General features: G+C 37.8%; 2 protein-coding genes across 2 annotated transcripts in view; both read left to right on the top strand.

Moving 5' to 3' along the window:
- The window catches only part of IL1RL1 (interleukin 1 receptor like 1), a 44,226-nt gene extending 36,585 nt beyond the window's left edge, over positions 1-7,641 (top strand). The window contains 2 exon segments of the mRNA XM_043993412.1: positions 4,453-4,505; positions 7,400-7,641. Of these exon segments, the coding sequence (XP_043849347.1) occupies positions 4,453-4,505; positions 7,400-7,641 (295 nt within the window).
- A 5,107-nt stretch (positions 7,642-12,748) lies between these two features.
- The window catches only part of IL18R1 (interleukin 18 receptor 1), a 35,834-nt gene continuing 22,578 nt past the window's right edge, over positions 12,749-26,004 (top strand). Inside the window, 4 exon segments of the mRNA XM_043996707.1 lie at positions 12,749-12,806; positions 13,783-13,784; positions 14,789-15,021; positions 24,174-24,339. Of these exon segments, the coding sequence (XP_043852642.1) occupies positions 12,749-12,806; positions 13,783-13,784; positions 14,789-15,021; positions 24,174-24,339 (459 nt within the window).

The following is a 26,004-nucleotide window of genomic DNA, read 5'->3' as shown; positions in this document are numbered from 1 at the left end:
TTTAAAAGGAGTTTCACATATATTTTCTTATTTTGAGCCATGTATTATCTTGACATAGGCAAAGCAGTATTACTGTCCTCAAGATGAGAGAAATGAGTGCTGTAGGGCTTTGTTACTTACTCAGGATCACACAGATAGACAAGAACTGAGCTGGGCCTAGAACCCAGGACTTTTGCCTCCTTTTTCAGTGATCTTTCCAATAGAACCAAGATGCTAGATTTGGAGTTGGAGTATCTGGATTTGCATACTGGCTCTGACACCACCTATAATGTTGGGTAAGTCAGTTAACTTCTTGGGGCCTCAGTTTCCTCGCCTATAAAATGAGGAGATTGGACCATAGAGACTCTGAGGTCTTCCAGTTCTTAATGCTATGACTCCCAGCAAGGTATTATGAAGAGAGGCACAGCCTCGAGATTTTCAAGTCAGGCTGCTGTTGTGCAAAATTGTGAAGTAGCTAAACTTTGTCATTGGGACTCCTCTATCCATCCTTTCTCACTATTAATATCCTCTCATAAGACTTCTTCACTTATCTAAACCAAAGGGGGTTTTTTATCTATAAAAGGAAAGGTTTGGACTAGATCAAGGGTTCTTAATCTAGGGTCCATGAATTTAAGAGGAAATTATTTTTGATAACTGTATTTTAAAGTAATTGATTTCCCTTGTATTCCTATGTATTTAATTTTTTTGCATTTAAAACCATTATTCTGAGACAGGGTCTATAGGATTTATAAGACTTCCAAGGAGTCCATAACACACAGAAAAAGTTAAGATCTTTGAACTACCTGATAGCTAATATCTTAGGTGGCTCAATGGATAGAGCACTATGGATAGAATTAGGAATTCAAATCCAGCCTCAGACCTTGGGCAAGTTACTTATCCCCCATTTCCCTTAATCCACTGGAGAAGGAAATGGCAAACCACTCCAGTATCTTTTTTCCAAAAAAAACAAAACAAACCAAAACCTTCTATTGGGTCACAAAAAGTTAGATACAGCTGAACAAAAACATCTCTTCCAGTTCTGACATTCTATGAATCTGTAATTTTAATTCATATAGGATTTATTATTGTACCTGTCCTACCTATTCCACAGGGTTGTTGAGTGTCAATTGAAATAATAGGTGTGAAAAAACTCTCACTCAGAGCTTGTCCCATGTACCATGTTTCCCATGAAACTTTCTTGCTTTGTATTTTGTCTCCATAGAAACCAAGATATCTACTAGGTAATTTGCAAAACTAATTTCCCACTAATGCACTAATGGAAAAAGGCTCACAGAATTGCTTTGAGGAAACATCTTCATATTAACTCAGCCTCTATGAAACCTTTGTTGACTGACCCATTTTCAGACTATGTCAGACTGATGAGAAAGATTTTTTGAAGGGGTGCTGCATCAAGCAGGGTCTTTTACACCTACATTTTTCATAATCCATGGGCTGCCATTTATAAAACTGCTCCTGTTGCTACACATTACCATAGTTTCAATAATCTTATAACTCAATTTCTTAGGAATTTCTTAGGAAGTAGGGTAGAGTGGAAGGATGAGTTTTCAGGAGGGTCCTTACTAAAAAAAATACGACCTCACATGCCATTCCTTGGATTAAATCAGTGACCTTGATATCATTCCAGCATCACTTCTGGAACTAGCCATGTACTTTCTGTAAGCAATCTCTCTCTCTCTCTCTCTCTCTCTCTCTCTCTCTCTTCCTCTTCCTCTACCCCCCCCTTTATCCTCTCTCTATCAATGCTTGATTTATATTGTTACACAACTTCCCGTTTAATTTTTATTCATTTATTGCATATATTATTTTCTGGTTCTGCTTATTTCATTCTATGTCAGTTCATGTCTTATTTAGCCATTCTCCAATCAGGGGCACATATTTTGTTTCCAGTTGTGTTTTCCTTTCTTTTCTTTTTGCTGCCATAAAAGAGCTATTATAAACATTTTTGATATATAGGACGTATTTTTTACCTCCAGGATTAGGTATGTAACCTAATAGTAGGATCCGCTGAATCAAAGGGTATGGACAGTTTACTTTCTTTTAAGCAAAATTATTCAGAATGGTTGAACCAAGTCACATATCTACCCAAGAGTCTATTACTATTGTTCCTGTTTTCCCATAGCCTTTCCAACATTGATTGATTCTCTTTTGTTATCTTTTGAAATTTTCTGGTTATGAAATGAAACCTCCATAATTATGTTAATTGGGATTTATAGTAGTAATTTGGTACAACTTTTGAAATATTTGTTAATAGTTTCAAATCTTTTGAGAATTGTTTATTCATATCCTAATCTACTGAGGAATGACTCTTGACCTTTTATATTTGTGTGTTATACCCTATAAATATTGGATATTATACTCCCATCAGAGATATTTGATGTGAAGATTTTGTCTTAAAACAATTTCCTTTTTTATATTAGCTGCATTGATTTTATTCATAGAAAGCCTTTAGAATTTCATGTAATAAAATTATCTATTTTATCTTTGTTACTTCCCCATAGCTAAGAATTTACGATCTATGGTTATGTCATATTATCTCTATCCATTTTCCTCTAATTTTTAAGACAGTATAACCTTTTATTTTTAAGCCAAGCATATATTTGGAACATATCATGATGTATGTATAAGGTTCTAGTTTAACCCTATTTTTTACTGAACTGCTTTCTAGTTTTTCTCACAGTTCTTTTTGTAAAGGAGTTTTTCTCCTCTCTTGTAGTTTATATTGCAAACTGAATTCTCAAGTTCATTTGCTTCTGATTTTGTTCCACTGATATAATTGTCTTTTCTTTTTTAACCAATACCAAATAATTTGGGAGATTATAGGTTTAAGATATAATTTATGATATGGAAATAATCTCATTTCATTAATATCTTCTTTATTTTTCCATTGCTATTCAAGATCTTTAATTCTTCCAAAGTTAATTTTAAAAATTAATTTATAAGTTATCTCTATATAGTAGTGTAGTAGGGATAGTGCTAAATTTGTAAGTTAATTTAAGTAGTGTTATATTTTTGTTATATTGACACAGCCCAGTCATGGGCAATGTATATCCCTTAAATTACTTAAAACATTAAAGAGTGTTTTATGATTGTATGTATTGAACATGTCTCTTTAGATATTTTATATTTTTTCATTACTATGAATGAAATTCCCTTTCTATGATCCCTCTTAGATTTTATAGTGCTGCATATAAATGATACCAATTTTTGTGGATTCATTTCATATCCTATACTTGCGTGAAATGTTATCTCAATTAGTTTCTTTGCCCGCTTTTCTAGGTTTTGTAGCTTCTGTGACCTTCCTTATGCTTTCTGGTTTGGTAGTTTCCATGACCTTTCTTAGAATTATGTTATTCCAAGTGTTATTCTTCCTCTAGGAATGCAAATGAATTGTTATTGCTTGTTAGAAAAAAATACATAGCTAGGTGGTGTAGTGGATAGAGCACCAGTCTTGAACACAGGAGGACCTGAGTTAGTTCACATTTGGTTTCAGACACTTACTAGGTGTGTGACTTAACCCCGATTACCTCCACAATCTATCTATATCTATCTATCTATCTATCTATCTATCTATCTATCTATCTATCTATCTATCTATCTATCTATCTATCTATCTATCTATCTATCTATCATCTATCTACATGTGTATATATACACACACACATATATATGAACATATATAGAATATCACTTATATAGAAATCCAAAGGTTAAAAAATATAAGCATCTCTGTCAGAGAGCTTTTGATCCTTTAATTGAGAGAATAATCCAAGGCCATTTTCATAGTAATAGCAGCAGTTTAGAGACAGGACTTCTAAGGAAGTCTCACATCTGTAATTGGCCACCACATGTATTGATGTAGTTTCAATTGATTTTAACTTCATTTTGCTTTGACCCTTAAGGCAAGTTCAGAAGGTCTCTCCAGATATAATTTCATAAGTAAATATCCACGTAGGCCCAAATAACACTATTACTCCTGGTACTATAGGTAAATTCTTCCATATTCCCTTTATTAGCTGGCCTTGAGTAGACAGGAAGACATTCTGATACTGTGATTCTCATCCTTTTCTATCAACTGAAATGTTCAAAAATTCTCAAAGGATCAGTCTGGAAGCAGAAATAACAAATAAAACCTTCTCCCACCATCCTGAAATCCTGGAAAAGGAGGAACCTTAGCAAATGTCAGAGAGGAAACAAAAGAGGAACATTAAGGAGCCATCTTAGGGGCTGCCATACCATCACCCTCATCTGGAGAGTACATCTTGAGAACTACAGTGCCCTCTTCCTCTCTCAAGCCCTCTGAGGGCTTAAGCAAGATGCACAGATTATTACAATACAGAGTATTCTACAAGTCTTAGTTCAGAGCTTAATATCTGTCAGATTTTTGGGACACTGTATATCTCTTTGGGATATATACGTCTTGCACAATAGTTTTCTCTTTGTCCCATTCCCTAGTATAGGCAGTTACTCGATAATGAGTCCATTGGAAAAGACCTTTGCTGCCACATGTAAGAATTAGAAATGGGTGAGGGGGCGCAGCCAGGTGGCATAGTGAATAGAACACCGGTCCTGGATTCAGGAGGACCTGAGTTCAAATCCCGACCTCAGACACTTGACACTTACTAGCTGTATGACTCTGGGCAAGTCACTTAACCCCAATTGCCTCGAAAGAAAGAAAGAAAGAAAGAAAGAAAGAAAGAAAGAAGAGAAGAGAAGAAAGAAAGAAAGAAAGACAAGAAAGAAAGAAAGAAAGAAAGAAAGAAAGAAAGAAAGAAATGGGTGGGGAAAATTGCTCATTATGAAACTCCTTGAACTGAGAACATATGTAAAGTGCTTTTCAAGACTTAAGGTACCATATAAATGCTAGTCATTATTATTAGTATAAGGGTTATTGGCCTTGTTCTGCCTAGGGTATGACTTTCTCCCTCCTTTTCATGAATCACAAAGGAGTATCAGCACCTTCTATAGGGTGTAGTAGAAAGAGCCCTGGGGTCAGCAGGACCTGGTTGGATAGTGGTCAAATCACTTACCTCTTCAAGCCTTAGTTTCTTCTTCTGTATAAGGGATAATAATATCTTTAATGCCCACTTGGAGGCCTTTTATTAAGGATCACATGAATGCATATAAGGTACTTTACAACCTGCCAGAATTACCAATGATCTATTAGTAGAAAAATAAATACATTTAGTAGAAAAATATATGCATATGTGCATGTGCATCTGATCTCTCAATCCTTCTCTTCTCTTCCCTCCTCTGTAGCATTTGCCATTGTTAGTCATCTTCTCCTTCGGTATATTCCCTTTTAAGGTTTCTGTTGTCTGTTGTTTTCTTTCTATCTGTTCAACTGCACCTTCTTTATCTCTTTTGTTGGTTCTTCAATCTTGTCACACTCATTAAACTGGATTTTTATCAAGTCTCAGTCCTTTTTATTCTGCACCAGTGGTCAACAAACATTTTTGTAAAGGGCAGAGAGCAAATATTTTAAGTTTTGTAGGCCAAGAGGCAAAATGGAGAATACTTATTGGTGTTTTTGTTGTTTTCACTCATGTCTGACCCATTTGAGGTTTTCTTTGTTTGCCATTTCCATCTCCAGCTCATTTTACAGATGAGCAAACTGAGGCAAACAGGGCTCAGTGATTTACCCAAAGTCACACAGCTAGTCAGTGTCTGAGGCCAGATTTAAACTCAAGAAGAGGAGTCTTTCTGACTCCAGACCTAGCACTATAGCCTCTGCAACACCTAGCTGTCTGGAGAATATGGGAAAGGCTTTATCTTAAAAGGCCAAGGCCTCAGCATTGCATTTCAAGTTGTCCTGATGTCTCTGGAGGAGATAGTGAGGCTGGTGACTTTGCACAGCCCTTCCTCACTTTACTCCAACTCACTGCAGGTCATGACAGCACCTCCAATGTCATGGTCCTCTTGGAGAAGGAAGCACAAACAACAACAGGTGCAAGCTACTCAATTGCACAGTAAAAGGGATTTCGAAATGAGGAAATTTCTTTTTGTACTTTCAAAAAGATCTGAAAAAGTTGCTAGAAATAGAGTTGAGTTCAAAAATGTATCTATTGCAAATTGGTGTGGGGATGGAGATTGTGCTTCTTGTAGCTTGTGACAGCATGAGACATGTATAAAGCAGTTGACATTATTTGTGATTCAGTTGTCAAATCACTTTAAGCACTGATTTACCTTATAATTTAGTTTCAATTTTATTAAGAAACTTTCTCAAGCCTGTATCAAAAGCTAATTTCCAAGCCATTCAGTGTTCAATAATAGTGATTGAGGGTGGTTGTTCTTGTTCAGAAAAATTTCAATCTCAGCCAGGAGCTAAAAATATTGTAATAAACCCCCCTCCTTTTTCTGATATGTACTGGTATGTACTGGGTACAGTAATAATAATGAAAAAATGCTGTATGGCAATATGCTGTCAAGTTATAACTGGGTCATTGCCATTTGTAGTTTGATGAGCAGTGAAGAAAAGCACCTACTTATGGTCCCTATTTCAATTACACAACTCTGTCCATGCAGCATGAAAACAGCCATGGACAATATGTAAATGAATGAGTGTTGTTGTGTTACAATAAAATGCAAAAAACCATTAACTCCCTGGCTGTTAGGTGTGGGTTGGATTTGGCCTGTGGACTATAGTTTGGTGATGTCTAGTGCAAACTGAGTCAAATGCTCTCTTAATCGAATTTAGATCTCTCTTTCCCCAAAGAGAAAGACAGGAGAATTCAAGGCAGAAAGACCAAAGCTTGTGAAAACTAAAAGAATGGTTTTATTAAGCAGGAAGAAAAATTTAACATGATCATGGGTGCTATCTAGCTTATTGCCAAATAGGACACCATGTAATATATTGCAAAGGTTTATATACAGTTTAAACAAAGGCATGTAAAGGGATTTGGAGGAAAAGGTGGTATTAGAAAGGAATGCAGGTCCCATTCCCAAGCAGAGGAGGAATAGGGAATTCCGGTGGTCAAGGATGTAGCCTTTGATATACAAACCAGAAGGCATCCTTAGGGGATAAGCAGTTTAGTTTAAGGCCTGAAAAAAAAAGAAAAGAAAAGGTACATTGAGCTGCAACTCCTCTGCCCAGATTAAACACCTCAATTTTGTTGCAATGATTGTTTACATTAAAATTTCATGTTGATAGGAGGAAACAGACTTTTGACATTGCATAAAGCATCTCTATGCCTATGTCACTGTGTCAGGTTCTAGTTACTGCAAGCCACCCAAAAATGTACCTCAAAGAACATATAAATGATATTCAGCACACTGCAGAAGGGGTGTTGCTATGAAAAGGTAGCAAATGACCTGTATTCTGAACTGTGAGTTTAATTCCCCCGGCAATGTCAACTCGAAATTTCTCAAGTCTTCAGCCCTTTTGACTCTTTTCCCTTTGTAGGTACCCAGGAATCAAAGAGGCAAAAAGTGGCAAGATCTTTTAGTTATGGGCAGAATAAAGTATATCTTCTGTTAACCGGAGGCTCCATGGAAATCATGAGCAAAAAACAGGCTTCTGAAAACCAGTTTGGGCTGAACCAAAGCCAGGGCAGGGCCCCCAACCTCATCCTGAGAGGAGGGCTCCTTCCACAACGCTGGAGCAGCCTTCAGCAGTTGGCCTCACCTCTCTGGAAGTGCTCCTAAATTTCTTGGCCAGGTCTCCTCCAGCCAGCTTCACTATTAGCATTGCAATAACCATTCCTGGGTTTCCTTTTCAAACAAACCAAAGCAAACCAACCAAAACACCCAAACCAAGCCTTTTTCTTAATCTCCGCGTTTAAGAATCTCTCTCAAAAAAAAGTGTCTGTAGGAGATTCTTCAACGCCACCCCAGGCCAGGAATGTTGGTGGGGGGCACCTGTAAAGCCAATGCAGAGGAGCCTAAGGCGCCCCTCCCAGCGGGGCGGGGGGCGGTCAGGGAGCCACCCTGGGTTGCACCACTTTTCGCGGCGAGGGAGGGAGTCCACAGCCGTTTTAGCTGCACGCAGGAGGAGGCCGGCACATTCGCCAAGCTAGGCCTGCGGGCAGGGCTGGCTAGTTAGAGCTGCTCACTTGTGCTCAGGCTAAAGCAGAAGCGAGAGAGCGCCAGACCGAGCAGCACAGCCAGACGCTGCCTCTCCCAGCTCAGGGAAGGACTTTCCCCGGCCTCCTCTCAATCGTTGTTTCATCTTTGGCGATTACTCCTCTTTGCCCCGTGGCTCTCCCACCTGCAGCCTGACCAAAGTTTCACTGTCTTGTGCAGTGAGAAGTTACCCTCCCCTTTCTTTCTTTCCCTTCCCTTTTTCTGGGTTTGCCCTTTATCTTTTATCACGGTCTCGCCGCTTCTTCCCTCAGGGACGTACGTTTTCGGTTTGACTGCTTATCTCCCCTCTTTCTGGGGGCATCCGGATTTCTTCTAGACCTTGTTTAAACTACACATCTTTTACCTTTCTAAGACACTTGCGTGCCACTCTCCCATTCCACCCTAACCACCCCTTCTCCCCACTCAGCCTTCAAGGACACCTGTTTTAAGGTAAGCAAAAGATAATACCCCTCCTTTTGGGGGAAGACTGATCTGTGATGCAATTTGTGCTGCCAATTTGTGCAGTAGGTACCCAATACTCGGGAGACAGGTTTCACTAGTGAAAAAGACACTTTTACTTGGTCATTCTACTCACCAGGGAATTGTCTTTCCTTCTTAGGAGTTTAATACTAGACGAGGAGCCTTGTCTAATCCCATCTCTGTCTTTCGCACCCGCTAGGAAAGTTCCTTGATATTTGGCAGTGTACACTGAGATTACAACTACAATTTCCTTCAGTCGCACCTGGTAAAAAGATTATTGGATAGAGTCGGGATGAGTTGCAATTCAGGCCTAGGACAGTTACTAGTTGTGTGATCCCTTGGGAAGTTACTTCACAGTGCAATGGAGTGTAATGATTTGGGGGGCAGAGGAATTATGTTCAAATCCTAACTTAATATTTCTAGTACTGTGTAACTGTATGTTGCTTTAAGCATCGTGGGTCTAGGTTTCCTCACCCCCTAAACGAGGTTATTTTTTTTAATTATTTCTAAGATCTCTCTCTCTCTCTCTGTCTCTCTCTGTCTCTCTCTCTCTCTCTCTCTCTCTCTCTCTCTCTCTCTCTCTCTCTCTCTCTCTCCTTCGATGTTTATTCAATTGTAAATAGGAGCTAATTCCTGTGGTTGTAAGGAAAATGCTTTTAAATCTGTAAGGGTCCTGTGGATGTGTTTTATTATTGTTTACATTGCCTTGCCTTTATCTGACAATGAACAGCAGTAACCTTTTTCCTTTAGAGCGTCTGTCTCATGCTACAGGTGACTTCACCTTTCTTGATTTATATTATCTCTCCCTTCCCCACTCTAATCCTCCTCAAGACCAGTTTTGGGGGCAAAAGTGAATCCAGATTGAAAAACAAAAGCAAATATATTATCGATTACTATTGCTTTGCTAGAGTGAAAGGAGAAAATATTTGACTCTGGTGCTGAGGAGGAAATAAGATCCCATAGGATCTCAGGTGTTTGGCTTATTTTTGTTAGTAATCTTATTACTTTCTAGGCACTAAAACATGTTTAAAAAGTTTCAAATGTGTAGATATGTTTCTGTGACATTAAATCATTTGAGAGAATGAATGTTTTCACTTTTCAGTTGGTTATTGGGTAGTTATAGGCAGGAAGCAGAGAAACATATACACCCTTTTGTTTCAAGTAAGGCAGAAGGAAAAGTAGCTTTCTTTTTCCTCTTCAAGCCTTTACCACTAAAGATTGTAGTATGGTATATGGAAAGAATGCTAGCTCTGGGGGTAGATGAACTAGATTTAAATCCTCCCTCTGATACTTACTACAGATGTGACCTGGGCAAAAGTTTCCTCCTGAGTTGAACTCAGCGGTTTCTGAGGTTCCTTCCAGCTCTAAGCAAATTGATTCTATGATCTTTTGTAGGTTGGTAAGCATATATCATCCAGTTTACCTAAAATAACAGTTTCAACAATCTATGGCATTTTTCAAGTTGACTTCAAAACAAAACTTGGTCACACAATCAAGAAATAGAGAGACCCTTCTTTGGTCTGGCATTTATACATACACACACACACACACACACATATATATATATATACATACACACACACACACACACACACACACACACAATTTTATTTTCTCTCCCTTCCTATCTCTTATGTTCCCATGGTGGTGGGGGGGAAGAAAAACAAAATCCTTGTAACAAATATGCATAGTCAAGAAAAACAAATTCCTGCATCAGGTATGTCCAAAAAAAATATGTCATTCCGAATCCTGATAACATCATCTCCCTAGTGAGGTTGCTTTGCCTCACCATTGGTCCTCTGCCATTATTATTGGTCATTGTGTGGATCAGAGTTTTTAAGTCTTTCAAAGCTGTTTGTATTTATGATGTTAATGTTATTAGCAATTATTCTTTTGATTTTGCTCACTACAGAACATTTCTAACATTGTGGCATCCGTTTTAGAAGAACTACTACAAATATTTTGAATTTATGTCATAATCTAATTAAGTACACAAAGGACAATTTGTATACATAAAAACTTTTTCTCTCAGCAGGCTTCATATTGAAAGTAAGAACTAAGTCATCATAAATGCTGAATAATCTCTGAATACCTTATCTTAAAGCACCTTCAAAAATATAAAAGAAGTAGTAGCATTTAGAAGGTTGTGACAAATGTATTCACATGAGCATCATAAAGAACTTCTGTGTGATAAATCTGAGATGAGTTCAAAGAAAGACGTTTAAAATGCATATATGAGTGGGGGGAAAGCCCCAAATCATAATGTGGCTACTAAATACTGAGCCGAACTGCAATTTGCTTCTTTAAAAATTTTTAAATGAACCTAAAAAGGCAGCAGTTGGTACTTTCCATAGGTTTTTTTAAATTACTAAAGATCTTTATGTTATTGAATAAGTGAATTTTTTTCTTCATCTCTGTTTTATCGATTGGTGGCATAACTCATATTGCTTAAATGTAATATGTTTGCAGAGCTAGGTTAAAATTAATGCAGGAACAGGTTAGAACTACCATTTCGTCCTTTAAACCCTATACGACCTGGACTCTTCCTACCTTTTTCATTCTTCTTACACTTTATTCTCCTCTTTGTACTCTGTGATCCAGAGACACTGCTATTTCTCATACAAGGTACTCCATCTCCTGACTTGGTGCCTTTCCAGTAGTTAGTATCATCTCTTTTCTTACCTCTACCTTCAAGACTAAGCTTTATCCCCACCTTCTGCCAAAAGTCTCTCAGGGGCAGCCAGGTCCAGTGCTGGACTGGAGTTAGGAAAATTTGAGTCCAAATTTTGGCCTCAGACACTTCCCAGTAATGTGATCCTGAGCAAGTCACTTTGCCTCTGTTTGCCTCAGTTTCCTCAACTGTCAAATGGGGATAATATAAAATTTACTTCCAGGGTTGTTGGGGCAATCAAATGAGATAATAATTGTAAAGCACTTAGCGCAGTACCTGGAACATTGTAAACACTATAAATGTTAATTATTATTATCCTGCTGTCACTTATCCTCCCACATGCTAGTGCTTTCCCTTTGAGAAATTTCTCTTATTTACGCTGTATATATCTTATACATACATAATTGTTTAAATGTTTTCTTCCCCTTTAGAATGTGAACTCCTTGAGGACAGGAGCCATATTGTAGCCCCCACTACTTAGCATAGTGCCTGGCACACAAAAAGTGCTTATGAGATGCATATTGATTGACTGATTAAACAGAGCTCCTGGATCAGGTGGGAGATTGTATGGCTGGATGGATGAGAAAACAGAGGGGTATGGAACCTGGAAGTAGATTTGAGTACCACATCACACCCCCCCACCCCCAGGCTCTTCCACTGTCTGAAGATGGCAGAGCCATGTGTGGAACTAAGGTCTGGTTGGATGGCTAAGAATGCAGATCCCTCTTCCACTTCAAGTCCCCTTTAAAGCAAATGACAGCCTCCCAGCCCTAAGTTAGTAATATAGTTGGAAGACTCCAATTTTGGTTACTATTCTCCTCTCTACCTCCATCTCCTCTCTACACATACATATACGCACATACTCTGATGCCAATTCCAAGTATAGTAGGTGTCTGAGTGCCACCTTTGCATAGGATCTAGCAGTTATTAGAGTAAGTATAAAAGAAGTTGGGGAGGGTAGGAATACTAATGCCAACTGGTAATTCCCCCTTCTGTAGAATTACTATTACATTTCTTTACTTGCTACCAATACATTGCCCAAATTACTACTGTACATGTAAAATATGTAGCTAGGGCAGGCAAAGTCAAGTTAATAAGTATTTTAGTGACTGTTTATTGTGTTTAGAATGTTGTAGTGGTGCTACCAAAAGAACCTCAAAAATATAGTAGACTGGTAATTAGTCAAAAGGCAGAGCTAGGTGGCACATTGGTTAGCGTTGATGGACCTGGAATTAAGAAGGGTTCAAAACCGGCCTCAAACATTTCCTAGTTATGTGATCCTGGACAAAGCAATTAGCTTCTGTTTGCCTCAGTTTCCTCATCTGTAAAATGAGCCAGAGAAGAAATTGCAAAGAACCGGCAGTATCTTTGCCAAGAAAACTCCAAATGGGGTCACAGAAAATTGGACATTACTGAACAACAAGAAGTCAAAATGTATATATTTTTTAATGTATCCTCAAGGTAAGGATGATCTGTGTCTGAGCACATTAGTTGAACCACTATTATTTTGCCTTTGTAGAAAAATCTCGAACCTCCATAATGCCTTTGAGAGTCCTGGTCATTTTATTTTGGTTTTTTATGGAGCGAAGCACCCCAGGTAAGTACTCTCATAAGTGCTCTCATAGCATTATGTATGTACTCAATAAACTCCCTCCATGGAGGTCCATAACCCATTTATAAGTTTTATTTATTCTGCATTCTGGGTGATTTTAAGCATTTATTTCCTATTTAAGTGTTTAACTTAATCTGTCTTGGCACCACCATCAACTGAACAGACTTTCACATGCAATTAAATTGATAGAAATTAGGATGCAATTAGGGGTCACTTTGGCCATGTTTTTATTAGAAGGAATATTAGAATACCCCCTTCTTTGAAGAGGAATGTTTATGAGCATTGGAAAGCAGTATTTACAATGTACTTTTTATTTCAGCCCCTTCTCCTTGGTGACTAATCAACAGGGTTAGTTCATGCCTTAATGCTTTGATGGCAGACATTTCTTAACCACAAAGAAGGAAGGAATTTATTACTTAGTTTGTTTATTATTTGGTTTATTATAGTTATAACATTGCTAATTACTCAGTTTTTCTTTTTCTGTTCCCTCTGTAACTCTTTGTAGTAATTAAAGACTTTTCCAGTCCTAGCAAGCTAGGATCTGGAGCAGGCTTAGTTAAAACCCCTAAATAAATAGTGCAAATGGGGCTACAGAATGTGTAGAATGACCTCTTGAAAACCTCAGGCTGAGACATTGAGGTCTTCCATCAATCTGAAGGAATCAAACAGGAAACAATGAAGCTTTCTACTCTTCTTGACAACAGATTGAGATCAATTTTCAAAGGAAAGAGGTTGGCCTCCTGAGAGGAATATTGGTGGTACTTATCTGAATGAATTTAACTGTCTCAGATGAGGGGGAAGTATATTGGATGTCCCAAAAGTCTTAGTGCAGTTTTAAGTTAACTTAACAGCTGCACCAAGACTTTTGGGACACCATGTATTTTCAATATTTTTTTTGGGGGGGGGGAGGATTTGTTTTTTAACCTGAAATGAAAAAGGTTGTATCCTAGGGGGGGAAAAGATGTCAGAGGATGGGTGATAGCAAATAGATTTAAGGGTATGATAAGGGGACATAAAGAGCACATTTTCACATAATTAATTCTTGATTATCTATGGGAATGGATAGAAGTCATGGTGTGGTTAATTTATTTAGAAGAAGGGATCATTCATACATAATTTCAGGAGGCAGCTAGGTGGCAACAGTGGATAGAGCACTGGTCCTGGAGTCAGGAGGACCTGAGTTCAAATCTGGCCTCAGACACTTGACACTTACTAGCTGTGTGACCCTGGGCAAGTCACTTAACCCCAATTGCCTCACCAAAAAACAAAAACAAAAAACAAAAAACATGCATAATTTCAGTTACACAATCCTACTCCCCACCCTCCATACATACACACACCACACACACTCACTCACATAGATATACACTCATCATTCTCTGTGCCTGATCTAGGATTATGGTAGGGAAAAAGTTTAGTAACCAGATAGCTGACAGTAATTTCCCTTGTCCCACTCTAACAGCAAAACAAAGTGGGTGGGAATGCTCTCCCCTTTTGAAAGATAGCAGGAAAGACCTCTGGTTTAAAGTCCTAGCACCTGAGTTACCATCTTCACTCAAGCCATTATGACTTTTGTGATTTGGGAAAGTCACTTAACCTCTTTACCTCAATTTTCTCATCTATAATATGAAAGATTAGACTAAATGAGTTCATAATCTTATGATCCTTTATGATAAACCTGCCTGCCTCTATGTTGCCCTTTTGGAATTTACTTCTAAGGTTGCCCCATGATGCTTATTTTAATCTGATTTTGGCTACATTAGACTATTAGCTACAGGTACATAATTCAATTTATGGCAGGCCAGTAGCCCCAGGAGTATCTCTGCACACCTAGAAATAGCCCTGCCTTCTGGAATTCCTTTGTTTAGCTAATGTAATTTTTCTACTACCTGTTTACTTTTTGTTTTGTTTAAAGATGGTATTTTGCCTTTTTAAACCACATTTCCCCTTTAACTCTACTTGTGAAGATTTGTGTGTTCTCCGGAGAGCACATCACTGCACTTGAAGGTGAACCTTATCACTTGAAATGCTGCCTCATCTGTTGATCTCATCAGAGAAACCCATACTGTAGGTGGTCAAAACAATATGGAAATAGAACAGTGGTCCTGAACCCAAGTGAGCGAATCATTTTTAAGGATGATGCTATAGAATTTTGGCCAATTAAAATGATCGATAAAGGAGTGTACTCCTGTGCAGTAGGGTAAGTACATTTATTCTTTTATATTGATTAATATGAATTTAAGGTTATTAGTGAAGATTAGGTATATATGAATGTGCAGCAAAACTGTAGAAGAATATTCAGTGTAATTCAACAAACATTTATTAATTTACTATTTTAATAGAATTTGAATTTAAAAACATTTCAGTTCATAGGATTTATCTATCACCACTCTGTGCATATTCTCTTGGAATTCTTCTACCAGACTCCAGCTCATCTTTTTCCTTGCACAAAGAGATCAATACTTAGTCCACAATCTTCCTTTCCACCCTAACCCTGCCCTCATACTTGGGACTTCAGTATACCATGATGACCTCTGAAACACTCTGATATCTTAGGTCATCAACTTCTTTAACCCCACGACTTATACTCAATAGATAGTCATACGTTAGAATAGGGCTTCTTAAACTTTTTCCACTTCTGACCCCTTTTTGCCCAAGAAAATTTATGTGATATGATTATATAGGTATATAAAATAGGTATACAAATCAAACATTTACTGCCAAATTTTTCTCGACCCCCACATTCAGTTAAGGACTCACATTTAAGAAGCTTTGCTTTGGACCACAGTATCACCCATAATTGTGCTAATTCCATGGTCCTGACTTCTGACATTCCCTTCTCAGAAAAGTATTCTGGTCTTCCAATACTCTTTCTGCCTCACTTTTCCAAAATAAAGATGAAACAAAACATACTCTCAGTTATTCTCAAGATTACTTTTTCTTGTTGTTGTTTTGTTGTTATCCATACTTATCAATGTATTAACAGATTCATTGAAGTCTTATTATTTAGTATGCCAATCAGCAAACAAAATGCATACTAAGCCAAAGAATTAATCTGTTTCATCTAATTACATCCACCATATCATATATAAAATTTCCTCATTTAAATTCAGGTCAACCTGATTTGTCTTGCTTAATTGGGAACAAGTCTTGGTAACCTAAAATAAAAGTATAATTCTACAAATGTAATATTTTAGGAAATTAATTCCTGGAATTTATAGTGATTGATTGTCATTGTTAAAAAGTTTGATTCAGGGGCGGCTAGGGTGGGGCAGTAGATAAAGCACCGGCCCTGGATTCAGGAGTACCTGAGTTCAAATCCGGCCTCAGACACTTGACACTTACTAGCTGTGTGACCCTGGGCAAGTCATTTAACCCCCATTGCCCTGCAAAAAAAAAAAATTGATTCAGTCGTCTGCAGTTGTATAGATTTACTCTTCAAACAAAAGCAGTAGCTATAGTTTCAAAATGTTATTGACATGGACTGAATTCATTCCTGCATTAAGGGCAGGGCTAATTTCATCGGTGTGGGTGTGGTCCTGTGATAGAGGGTGTCTATCTGTGTGTGTGTGTGTGTGTGTGTGTGTGTGTGTTTGCATGGGCTAGTTTTTCCTTCCTCCTTTTAGTCAGGTGTGTTAATAGCAGTGCCACCACCTATGCCTTTCTCAATCTTCCTCCAGGCACTTCCCTCAAAATAACCTAATTCACAGTCTTCCCTCAAAAACCAAAACAAAACAGCAAAAAAGCCATTTTTTTCCCTTAGCTGTGCATGTGTTGCTTCCCCAGTAGAATGCAATCTGCTGGAGGCAGGGACTTTTTATATTTTTATTCTTGTATCTCAGGGTGGACATTCTTGATCCTTCACTCCTTTCTGACTATGCTGTTCACTTTTCACAAGGGTACTTCCTCACTTCCTCCCAGCCTTTCAGCTCCCTTGGTGTGTTGTCTTCCTCCATTAGAAGGGAAACTCCTTGTGGATCTGTCTTTCTCACTTGTATTTGTATTCTCAGTGTTTTAGCACAGTACCTGGCACATAGTAAATGTTTAATACAATAAATGCTTGTTGACTTAACCTGACTTGTATCCCCAATGCCCAGAACATAGTAGGTGTTTAATAAGTGCTTATTGAATTGACTGGAATCAATAGCACAAGGGTAACAAGTTATAGCGAGAAAGGGTTCCCAGTTCTCACTCTATACCTAGGTTCCAGATAATCCATTTCTTAGCTATGAGAGAAACAAGAAGGGAGAGATCACTTCCACCTAAGAAATAGATGGATAGGGGGCAGCTAGGTGTCACAGTGGATAAAGCACTGGCCCTGGATTCAGGAGAACCTGAGTTCAAATCTGGCCTCAGACACTTGACACTTACTAGCTGTGTGACCCTAGGAAAGTCACTTATCCCTCATTGCCCTGCCAAAAAAAAGAAAGAAAGAAAGCAATAGATGGATAGTTGTAGTGAGTGTGGATATTGTTCTATTTTTTCCAAACTGTATCATTTCATATGTCTTACTGTTTTCTTAATATTAATATTTGTCCTTCCTTCCCCTTCCCCTTTCTATTTCCTTCCTCTCTATGATCATCATCACTTCAAGAAATCCAGATTGAAAGATGTGGGAAAACCCTTCAACCACTGCTTATTAGCAACTCCTCTGTAAATTATAAAGTTTTTTCAGACCTTGACCAATTGTGATTTGTACATAGTCCTATAGCTAGTGTGTCAGAAGCAGGATTCGAACCTAGGTTTTCTTCACTCCAAAGCTGGCTTGCTATAAATACTACCTCTCCTAATTTGAGATTCAATAATATACCATCATATTAATATACCATAGTTGTTAAAATATCATCACATATCTCCATGATCATTAGGCACCTAATTTCTTCCCAGCTATTACAATTAGTTCCGTTGGAATGTTTTGTTTTGTTTTTTTAATAGAAGAGTCCTTAGCAGTGCAGTCATGGAGTTCTAGGTTATATTATGTTCAAAACATTTTGGTAGGTATTTTGCTATACTTTTTAAAATCAAAGTATTACTACAGTTCTTCTTGGTGGGAGAACAACTCTGGAAAAACTCTCCTGGACTCATTTCCCCATAATTAATTTCCTCCCTCTTCCATTTTTGGTGGTGGGTGTGGGGAGGGGTATGGAGAAGAGAGGAAGATGTAATAGTCAGTCAAAAGAGAAGGGAAACCGCTCCTATTTCTCCACCTCAAGGCTTCATTGAGTAACTCCAAGCTTTAAGTTAATAAGTTGAGGGGTTTTTTTTTTGTTTATTTTTTTGCGGGGCAATGGGGGTTAAGTGACTTGCCCAGGGTCACACAGCTAGTAAGTGTCAAGTGTCTGAGGCCAGATTTGAACTCAGGTACTCCTGAATCCAGGGCTGGTGCTTTATCCACTGCGCCACCTAGCTGCCCCAATAAGTTGAGTTTTAAAAACAGAGGAGATATAATAAGGAGAGGAGCCCATGTGAGTTTCATTCTTAGATTGAAGCAGCCAAGAATATTCAATCTCTTTCATCTACCAAGGGAAGGTTTCATAGTTATGGTAGGATTTTAGAAGGTACCAGAAGAATAAAAAGAGAAGATTGTAGGGGTGGGGAGAGTATTCCTGGAACAGGTGTGAAGACAAAGTGGAACAATTAGATGAAGGTGTGAGGTATGAGAAGAATTACAGAGGTAGATGGGCTGGGCAATAGGAAAAGATAAGGGAAGTAATATAGAATAGGATGAAGGCTTTAAATGAAAACTTGAAGTGTTTAGTCCTGATTCATGGTGCAACCAGAAGTTGATGGCTAGGGGGTAGTTAAAGCATAGTTGGAGGTGACAACTATGGCAGATGTATTGAATTAAATAAGGATAGGTCTCTGACCCCACATAGCCAATCAGTTGTGAAGCCTTGTACCTACACAATATCTCCCTCATTTTTCTCTCTTCTGTCTTCTAGTATAGCCAGCACCCTAGTTTAAGCACTTAATTTAAGATGAGTTTTGCATGATGCTATAGATTCTAAGAAGTGCAGGTGAGGAAAGAATATATTTACATGTATATCCATATGTTTACAAAATAAATATATGTGTATATATAAGACCATCATGTCCAACCCCTTCATTTTGCAGATGAGGAAACTGAGGCACAGAGCAATTGAGTGATTACTACACAGGGTCCAAGTTCAGTGCCTAATTTGCTATACCATGTTGGTTCTATATGTTGTCTTAACCTATGAAATAAACCTATGAATAAGCTTCATGAAGGCAGGGATTGTCCCATCTTTGCTTTAATTTGCCTCTTTTTTTCTTTTTCTTTTAACATTCAGCCCTTTGCTCCCAATTCTGCCCTCTGGGACCAAATAGAACAAAGTTAATCCCTCCACATGACAGTTCTTCATATACTTGAAAAATGCTATGATTGATTGAACATCCTTCCTTACTAAATCTTTTTTTAAAGTTGTTTTTCACTTGTTTTCAACTCTTTGAAACCTGTTTTGGGTTTTTCTTGGCAAAGATATTGGAGTGAGTTGCCATTTCCTTCTCCAGGTTAAGTGACTTGCCTAGGATCACACAGCTAGTGTCTGAGGCCAAAATTTAACTCGGGTCTTCCTCAGTCTAGGCCCAGTGCCCTATTCTTGTTTCCCAGATAATGAACCTGAGGCCTAAAGAGGTTTTGACTTACCCAAGTCTTCTAACAATTTAACAGAAAACACAAATCCTCTGATTCCCAGTCCTACATTTTTCCCAATGCAGGTGTTCTCTAAAAGGAACCTTTTTCCTCTGCCCTTCTCTCTTTTCTCTCTCTTTTTTAGTGAATCCTTTTTTCTTGAACTTCATTTTATCATTTCTATTGCATTCTATACATTTCTACCTCAGTGACTTATTTGTACCTAAAATTCAAAATTCCCAATACCAAAATCATGATTTTCTTTCTTTTCCCTACCCCTACCAAATCATTCCTTTTTTTTTCATTCATTCAACAAACATTTATTAGTTCCTATATAAAATAGACTTTGCTAGGTGGTAGAGGGAAATAGAAGTAAACAAAACAAGGCCCGTGCTCTCAGGGAGCTTATAGTCTAGTCCAGGTAATAAATCATTTATGTACTCATTCCAATACATAAAAGATCCACGCTTTACTAGTGTGCTTCTACAACCAAAGATGATAGCCTCTCTATGATTTAACAGTTTTTTCTGTTACATTAATCACTCTGATAATGAAGCTCTCTGAACTTGAGTTCCGAGATGCTCAAGAGCTTTCCAGCTTGGGGCGCTAGGTGGTGTAGTGGATAGAGCACTGGTCCTGGAGTCAGGAGGACCTGAGTTCAAATCTGGCCTCAGACACTTAACACTTACTAGCTGTGTGACCCTGGGCAAGTCATTTAATCCCAATTGCCTCACCAAAACAAACAAAAAAAAAGATTTTCAGCTTGGTAGGAACTGTTAAGGCTTGCATTTTATGGGCCTAGTTTTTTAGAATCCAGGGTCACTTCCAGGCCAAGAAGAGACCTTGTGGAGGATTTTACAAGATATAAATAGGAACAACTACAATACAAACTAGAATATAAGTACATAGGAGATGTGTGCTTATTTTAAAAGGTGCTATCAGCACAGATGAGGGAAGAAATTGGTTGGTTGGGGGACTGATGAAAACTTAATGAAGGAGCAGCTTTGTAACTGAGACAAAATGATGATTAGGATTTCAACAGAGAGAACAATGAGACATTCATAAGGAAGGGATTGTTGTTGTTCAGTCATTTTAGTCATGTCCAACTCGTTATGACCCCACATGGGGGTTTTCTTGCAAAGATACTAGAGTGGTTTTCTATTTTCTTCTTCAGTTCATTTTATATTTGAGGAGAAACTGAGGCAGGCAAGGCTAAAGGACTTGCCAGGGTCACGCAGCTAGTAAGTGTCTGATACTAGATTTGAACTCAGGAAGATGATTCTTCCTGACTTCATACCTGACACTCTATCCACTGCAACACCTAGATGCTCATAAGGAAAGAATAGAATGTGCCAAAGTGCAGAGATGGGGAAAGCATGAAATCAGTTGTTCTAAGATAATATATGAGGAAGGATTATGGAGATCAGGGTAAAAGGTGGTTTAGAATTAGATCTTGTAGAGCTTTGACTATCAAGCTAAAGTGTTCAGGTTTTTCATTAAGCAATGAGGGCAACACTAAAGTTTGTTGGGGTAACATCATAATATGTTTTAGAAATGTCAGTCTCACATTTCTGTGTAGGAAGAATTGGAATTGGGAGAGGCTGAAGGCAGTGAAACTAATTATCTCATAACATTTAGGTAATCATGGCCTGAATTAGGGAGGTGGCATGGGAATGGTGAAGAGAGGACAAACTTGAAAGAAATTTTGGTGATAGAATGGATAGGACCTGGTGACTTACTTACTGGAAGTGGCTGGGAGAGAGGGAGAAAATTGTAGGGAAATAATGCTCACTACCTATGTGACCTTGGGTACATCACTTCACCACCATTTCCTCCATTTTCCCTATCTCTAAAATGAAGGGATTGAACTAGATGGGCACCAAGGTCACTTCTAGCTTTAGATCTCTGATCCTTTGATCCTAAGATGCCATTGGCAGAAACAGAGATGTTAAAAAGAGAAACAGGTTGAGAGAAAAATGATGAATTTATTTTTAAGCATGTTGAGTTTGAGATACAAGTGGGGTATGTTGATTCAATAGCTATTTACCAAGTATTAGCACTGTGCCAGGCACTAAGACTTATAAAAACAGTTCTTGCATTATATTCTACTGGGAAGGAATACAATAGAACATAAAAGAGATTACGAAGAAGGTTAAGAAATATTTAGGAGCAAGTCTTGGGGTTAAGAAGAAGAAAAGACAAAAGAATCCTATCCCTCAAGGATTTTAGTTTCTAATGGGAGAGGCAACTTTAACAAATAGGTAGACAAAAGTCACATACAGAGTGAAAGTGAATGTTCTTAATGATGGCAACTTTCATTCTTTGAAGGTAGGGGTTCTTTTTGTTTGTTTGTTTTTTAAAGAAATATCTTAAAGGCATTTTGAGGTCTAAGGAAACATCTCAAGATTTCAAGGACTTTTGGTTGCTTCACAGCCTAGAGTCCTCTTCCTTCACTCCAAGAGAGCTATCCCCCCTTCCTAATTGTATCTCCCCTGGTTTTCAGCTGTCCCTAGGTGGTATAGGGATTGGAGCACTGGACTTGAAGTCAGGAACACCTAAATTCAAATTCCTCTTCAGGATGAGCTGTGTGACCCAGGGGAAGTCACTTAACTGCAAAAGGGGAATAATAGTATTTTTATTACAGGGTTATTGGAAGATTAAAGGAAATTATATATGTAAATGGGTTTTGCAAACTTTGAAGTACTATATAAATGTTGACAATTATTATTCCTTAAACACAACTCTGAAGATGTCTAACTGAAGGGGTTTTATTGGTTCCTTTTTTTTGGTCTAAGTTAAATTCAGTCTCTTCTGTGTGGTATTAATACTTTCTCTGCATTGTGTTGTTACTTCATTGTTCCTTGCCTCTTTGACTTTATAATGGAGAAAAAGGCTATCCCTTTTTTCCCCCCTGTTTTCTGTCTAGCCCTTTAAGGCTGTGTAGTTGCCAATAAGGTTAGTCTTGCTTTGTGGATAGCCACATGCTGGTGCTCTTGATGAGACCCTCAGATGTTATGTCTCATGCTCTGGTCTGTCTTTCATGAAAGGGTCCACTAGTCACCGGGAGGGGAAAGGAGTACAGTTGGATGAGCACAAATTCATCAGTGACATTAGGACACTTGAGCCCAAAAATCCCTTTGGAGTTTAAATAGTGGATCTACATATTCTGATATTAAGAATACTAAGAACAACTGAAATAAACTCTCAGATAATTTGTCATGAGTTTTATCACTCACCAAGAAATCATTTAATGAAGAAATTTCCCTTTTCTGGAGAACCAGTAATTATTTTCAGTTGTGTCTGACTCTTTGTAACCCCACTTGGGGTTTTCTTGGCAATGATACTGGAGTGGTTTGCCATTTTCTTTTCCAGCTCATTTAAAGATGAGGAAACTGAGGCAAACAGGATTAAGTGACTTGCCCAGGGTCACACAGTTAGTAAGTAGCTGAGGCTAGATTTGAACTCAGGAAGATAAGTCTTCATGACTTCAGACCTGGCACTCTACCCATTGTGCCCCCACCTGCTTTTGTCACCTCCTAACTGTATAACCTTGGACAAGTCACTTAACTTCTGAGTCTACAACAGTACCTTTTCATCCCATATACATTTCCTTTAAGTATATTTTGACTTCATATAAGAAATGACTTCTTAATAATGAGTACTGTCCATAATTGTAAAGGGCTGTTTCAGAAATAATCTCATAGCTAGAAGAGGCTCTATAGTCATTGCTGGGGATGTAATAGGGGGAATTGATGCATTACACAGAGGTGAGATTAGATGTAGTCAAAGTCTAAAGTCTCTTTTAACTCTGAGACTACCTGATAGCTAACATATCCTAAATGCCACTTGCATACTTCACATATAAGATGCTGAAAATTATGTCAAATATTCTTCAAATGACCTTTTAATGTTCAATTTGTCAGTATCCATGGAGGTGAAGGGGCAGAGTGTTGGCAAGGATGGAAAAAAATATAAAAAATAATTATTTTTCCTAGAAAGATACAAAGCTGTTCTCAAAAGACTGATTGAGGTGGTATGAAAAAGACTAAAGACCATTTTGCAGAGGTAACTGAAATGTATAAGCCTGAAACAGGACAAAAAATAAAAACAAAAACTGAGGTCCCATAAAAACCTAAGCCAGAAAAACTTCGTGCTCTGATTTTTACTTAGAATGCAGAGTTGAAACTTCTGCAGAATTTCACTGCCCAAGCAGTGCTCACTAATACACTATTTCAAGGCCAACCCACATAGCTATCATTGAGGGGGAAAATTGTTATGGAGAGAGGACCTATCTGACTCATTATCATCAGCAAAAACTGCTGATCAACTGCTACTAACCATCAGAGAGGCACTGTAGTAGACCATCCTAGGTCTACCATTTCTTCATTCTCTGAGCTATTTAACCCTTCTGGACCTTATTTTCCTCATCTATAAAATAAAGACATTGAATTATATATTATTTATTCTATTAATATATTATTCTATTATTAATATTATATGATCACCTTTCAGTTTCAAGATTCTGTGATGAAACTACCAGGTTAGTAAAATTGCTATCTTTGAATCTGCTGGAAAACAGGAAGAATGGATCTGGGGGTGTGGAAATGGGTATAATTCTGTGTATATATATATTTCATATGAGGGATTTTACTGTATTGAAAATGCTTTAAATTGTCTTTAAACTTTTTCTCCCCATACAGAAAAAATAAAAATCAGTGGAATATAACTGTCACCAAAAGAAGTGAACATTATTGTTTTCACCCAAAATATTTAATGACTAAAGAAGTAGAAGTTGGGAAATCCTTAAGTATAAACTGTACCCATGATTACTTCCAGACAGAGGCCTATAAAATATCTTTATTTAAGGTAACAATTATTGAAAAATTCTATTAAGGACTGAGGCGGGGGAGATGCTGAGTTTGAGAAAGGCTGGTCTCTTTGTATATAATGCATATTAGTACTTCTGTTTATCTGTAAAGTTCATTAATAATTATAGGGTTATTAGTTCAAGGGCTTTTTGTTCCCTTCTCAATTTCTATTGGTATTATTTTTTTAACTGGAGCTTTAGTTTGGCTTTAGTTTGAATCTGTCTTAGAAACTTTATAAAGTTGTGAGGATTAATCTAAATATTAAGATCTGAGACAATTTAAATGTTGAAATGAAATTTGCCAGAAAATTTGGGTTTTGCCTTATGTCCATTAGGGATTCACTAGAAGATAAGTGGTCTTCTTACAATGAATTGATGTTAGATGTCACTGCTAAGTAGAAATTGATCAAAAATTTTAAAAGTCCTTAAAAAAATTAAGTGAGGGGCAGCTAGGTAGCACAGTGGATAGAGCACCGACCCTGGATTCAGGAGGACCTGAGTTCAAATTTGACCTCAGACACTTGACACTTACTAACTGTGTGACCCTGGGCAAGTCACTTAACCCTCATTGCCCCACACAAAAAAAGAAAAGAAAAAAAATTAAGTGAAAGGGAAAAATTGATTTGTTTGATGAAAACCCAACTTGCTACACATAGGAGCAAGGCTACCCTACATATGAAATTGTAGTAATCCTAGAATCCCATATCCCTTTCAGGCAGTTAGCTTCTGCTACCATTGGTCCATACTTGTTTTCAGATGGGACCTGGGCAGTGGGTTAGTTAATTGGAGAAATGTGAATAGTATATTCCAAACAAGTTGCCAAAACCACATAGTTGGCATAAATTGGCCTACATGAGAGTAGCAAAACTTTTGTTGTGGATATGAATCTTGTTCTACCACAATCGTTTATCATTGGAACTCACATTGGAGAAGGGATCACTCTTTCTATGTCTCAGATACATGAATTCAAGATAAGAGGAATTTGTCATGGAGACATATAATTTTGGACAGATGGGTGCAGATACCTGTGAAAATTTTCTGATTAGAGTATCATCTCCCGAGTATTGCCTGATAATTCTGGATGTAGCTGTTGTTTTTGGCAGGCCAAGGGAACAAGGCCATGAAATCATGAGCTATCTTTAACTGTCATCCCTCCCATAAGAAACAGTAGGATTTTGGCTCAAGTTAATTTTTCTGGTTTGATTTGATGCAAGTCAGTTATATATAAACAAAACATTTACTATATAGTAGTGATGATTTTAATCCCTTTAAAATATGTTGACCCTGTTTTACTTTTTTCTCTACCATTTCATCTAGCTTTGTGAACTTGATTTATTGATTGAAAGGCATTATGGTTTAGTAGGAAGAGCAATGCATTTGAAGCTGAGACCTTAATTTGTGTCTTCATTTGGCCACTTGGTAGCTGTGAGACAGAGAGCAGGCGGCTATCTTTGAACCTCAGTTTCCTCATCAGGTCAATAAGGAAGAGATTACTTGTACTAACTACCTTATGTGGATGTTGTCCAAAAACTTTATAAACCATAAATACTCCATAAATTTATAAGCTTATTACTAATAAGCCTCTTAAGACATACCCACTGGTCATTCTTGCTAATAAAATATCATCTACTGGAGAGCTAGCTCCACTGAGTTTTATTTTTTAC

The sequence above is a fragment of the Dromiciops gliroides genome, chromosome 3 (genome assembly GCF_019393635.1).
Source record: "Dromiciops gliroides isolate mDroGli1 chromosome 3, mDroGli1.pri, whole genome shotgun sequence".
NCBI lineage: Eukaryota > Metazoa > Chordata > Mammalia > Microbiotheria > Microbiotheriidae > Dromiciops > Dromiciops gliroides.
Note: the sequence above shows the minus strand (reverse complement) of the source record. Positions and strands in the feature narration are given on the sequence as shown.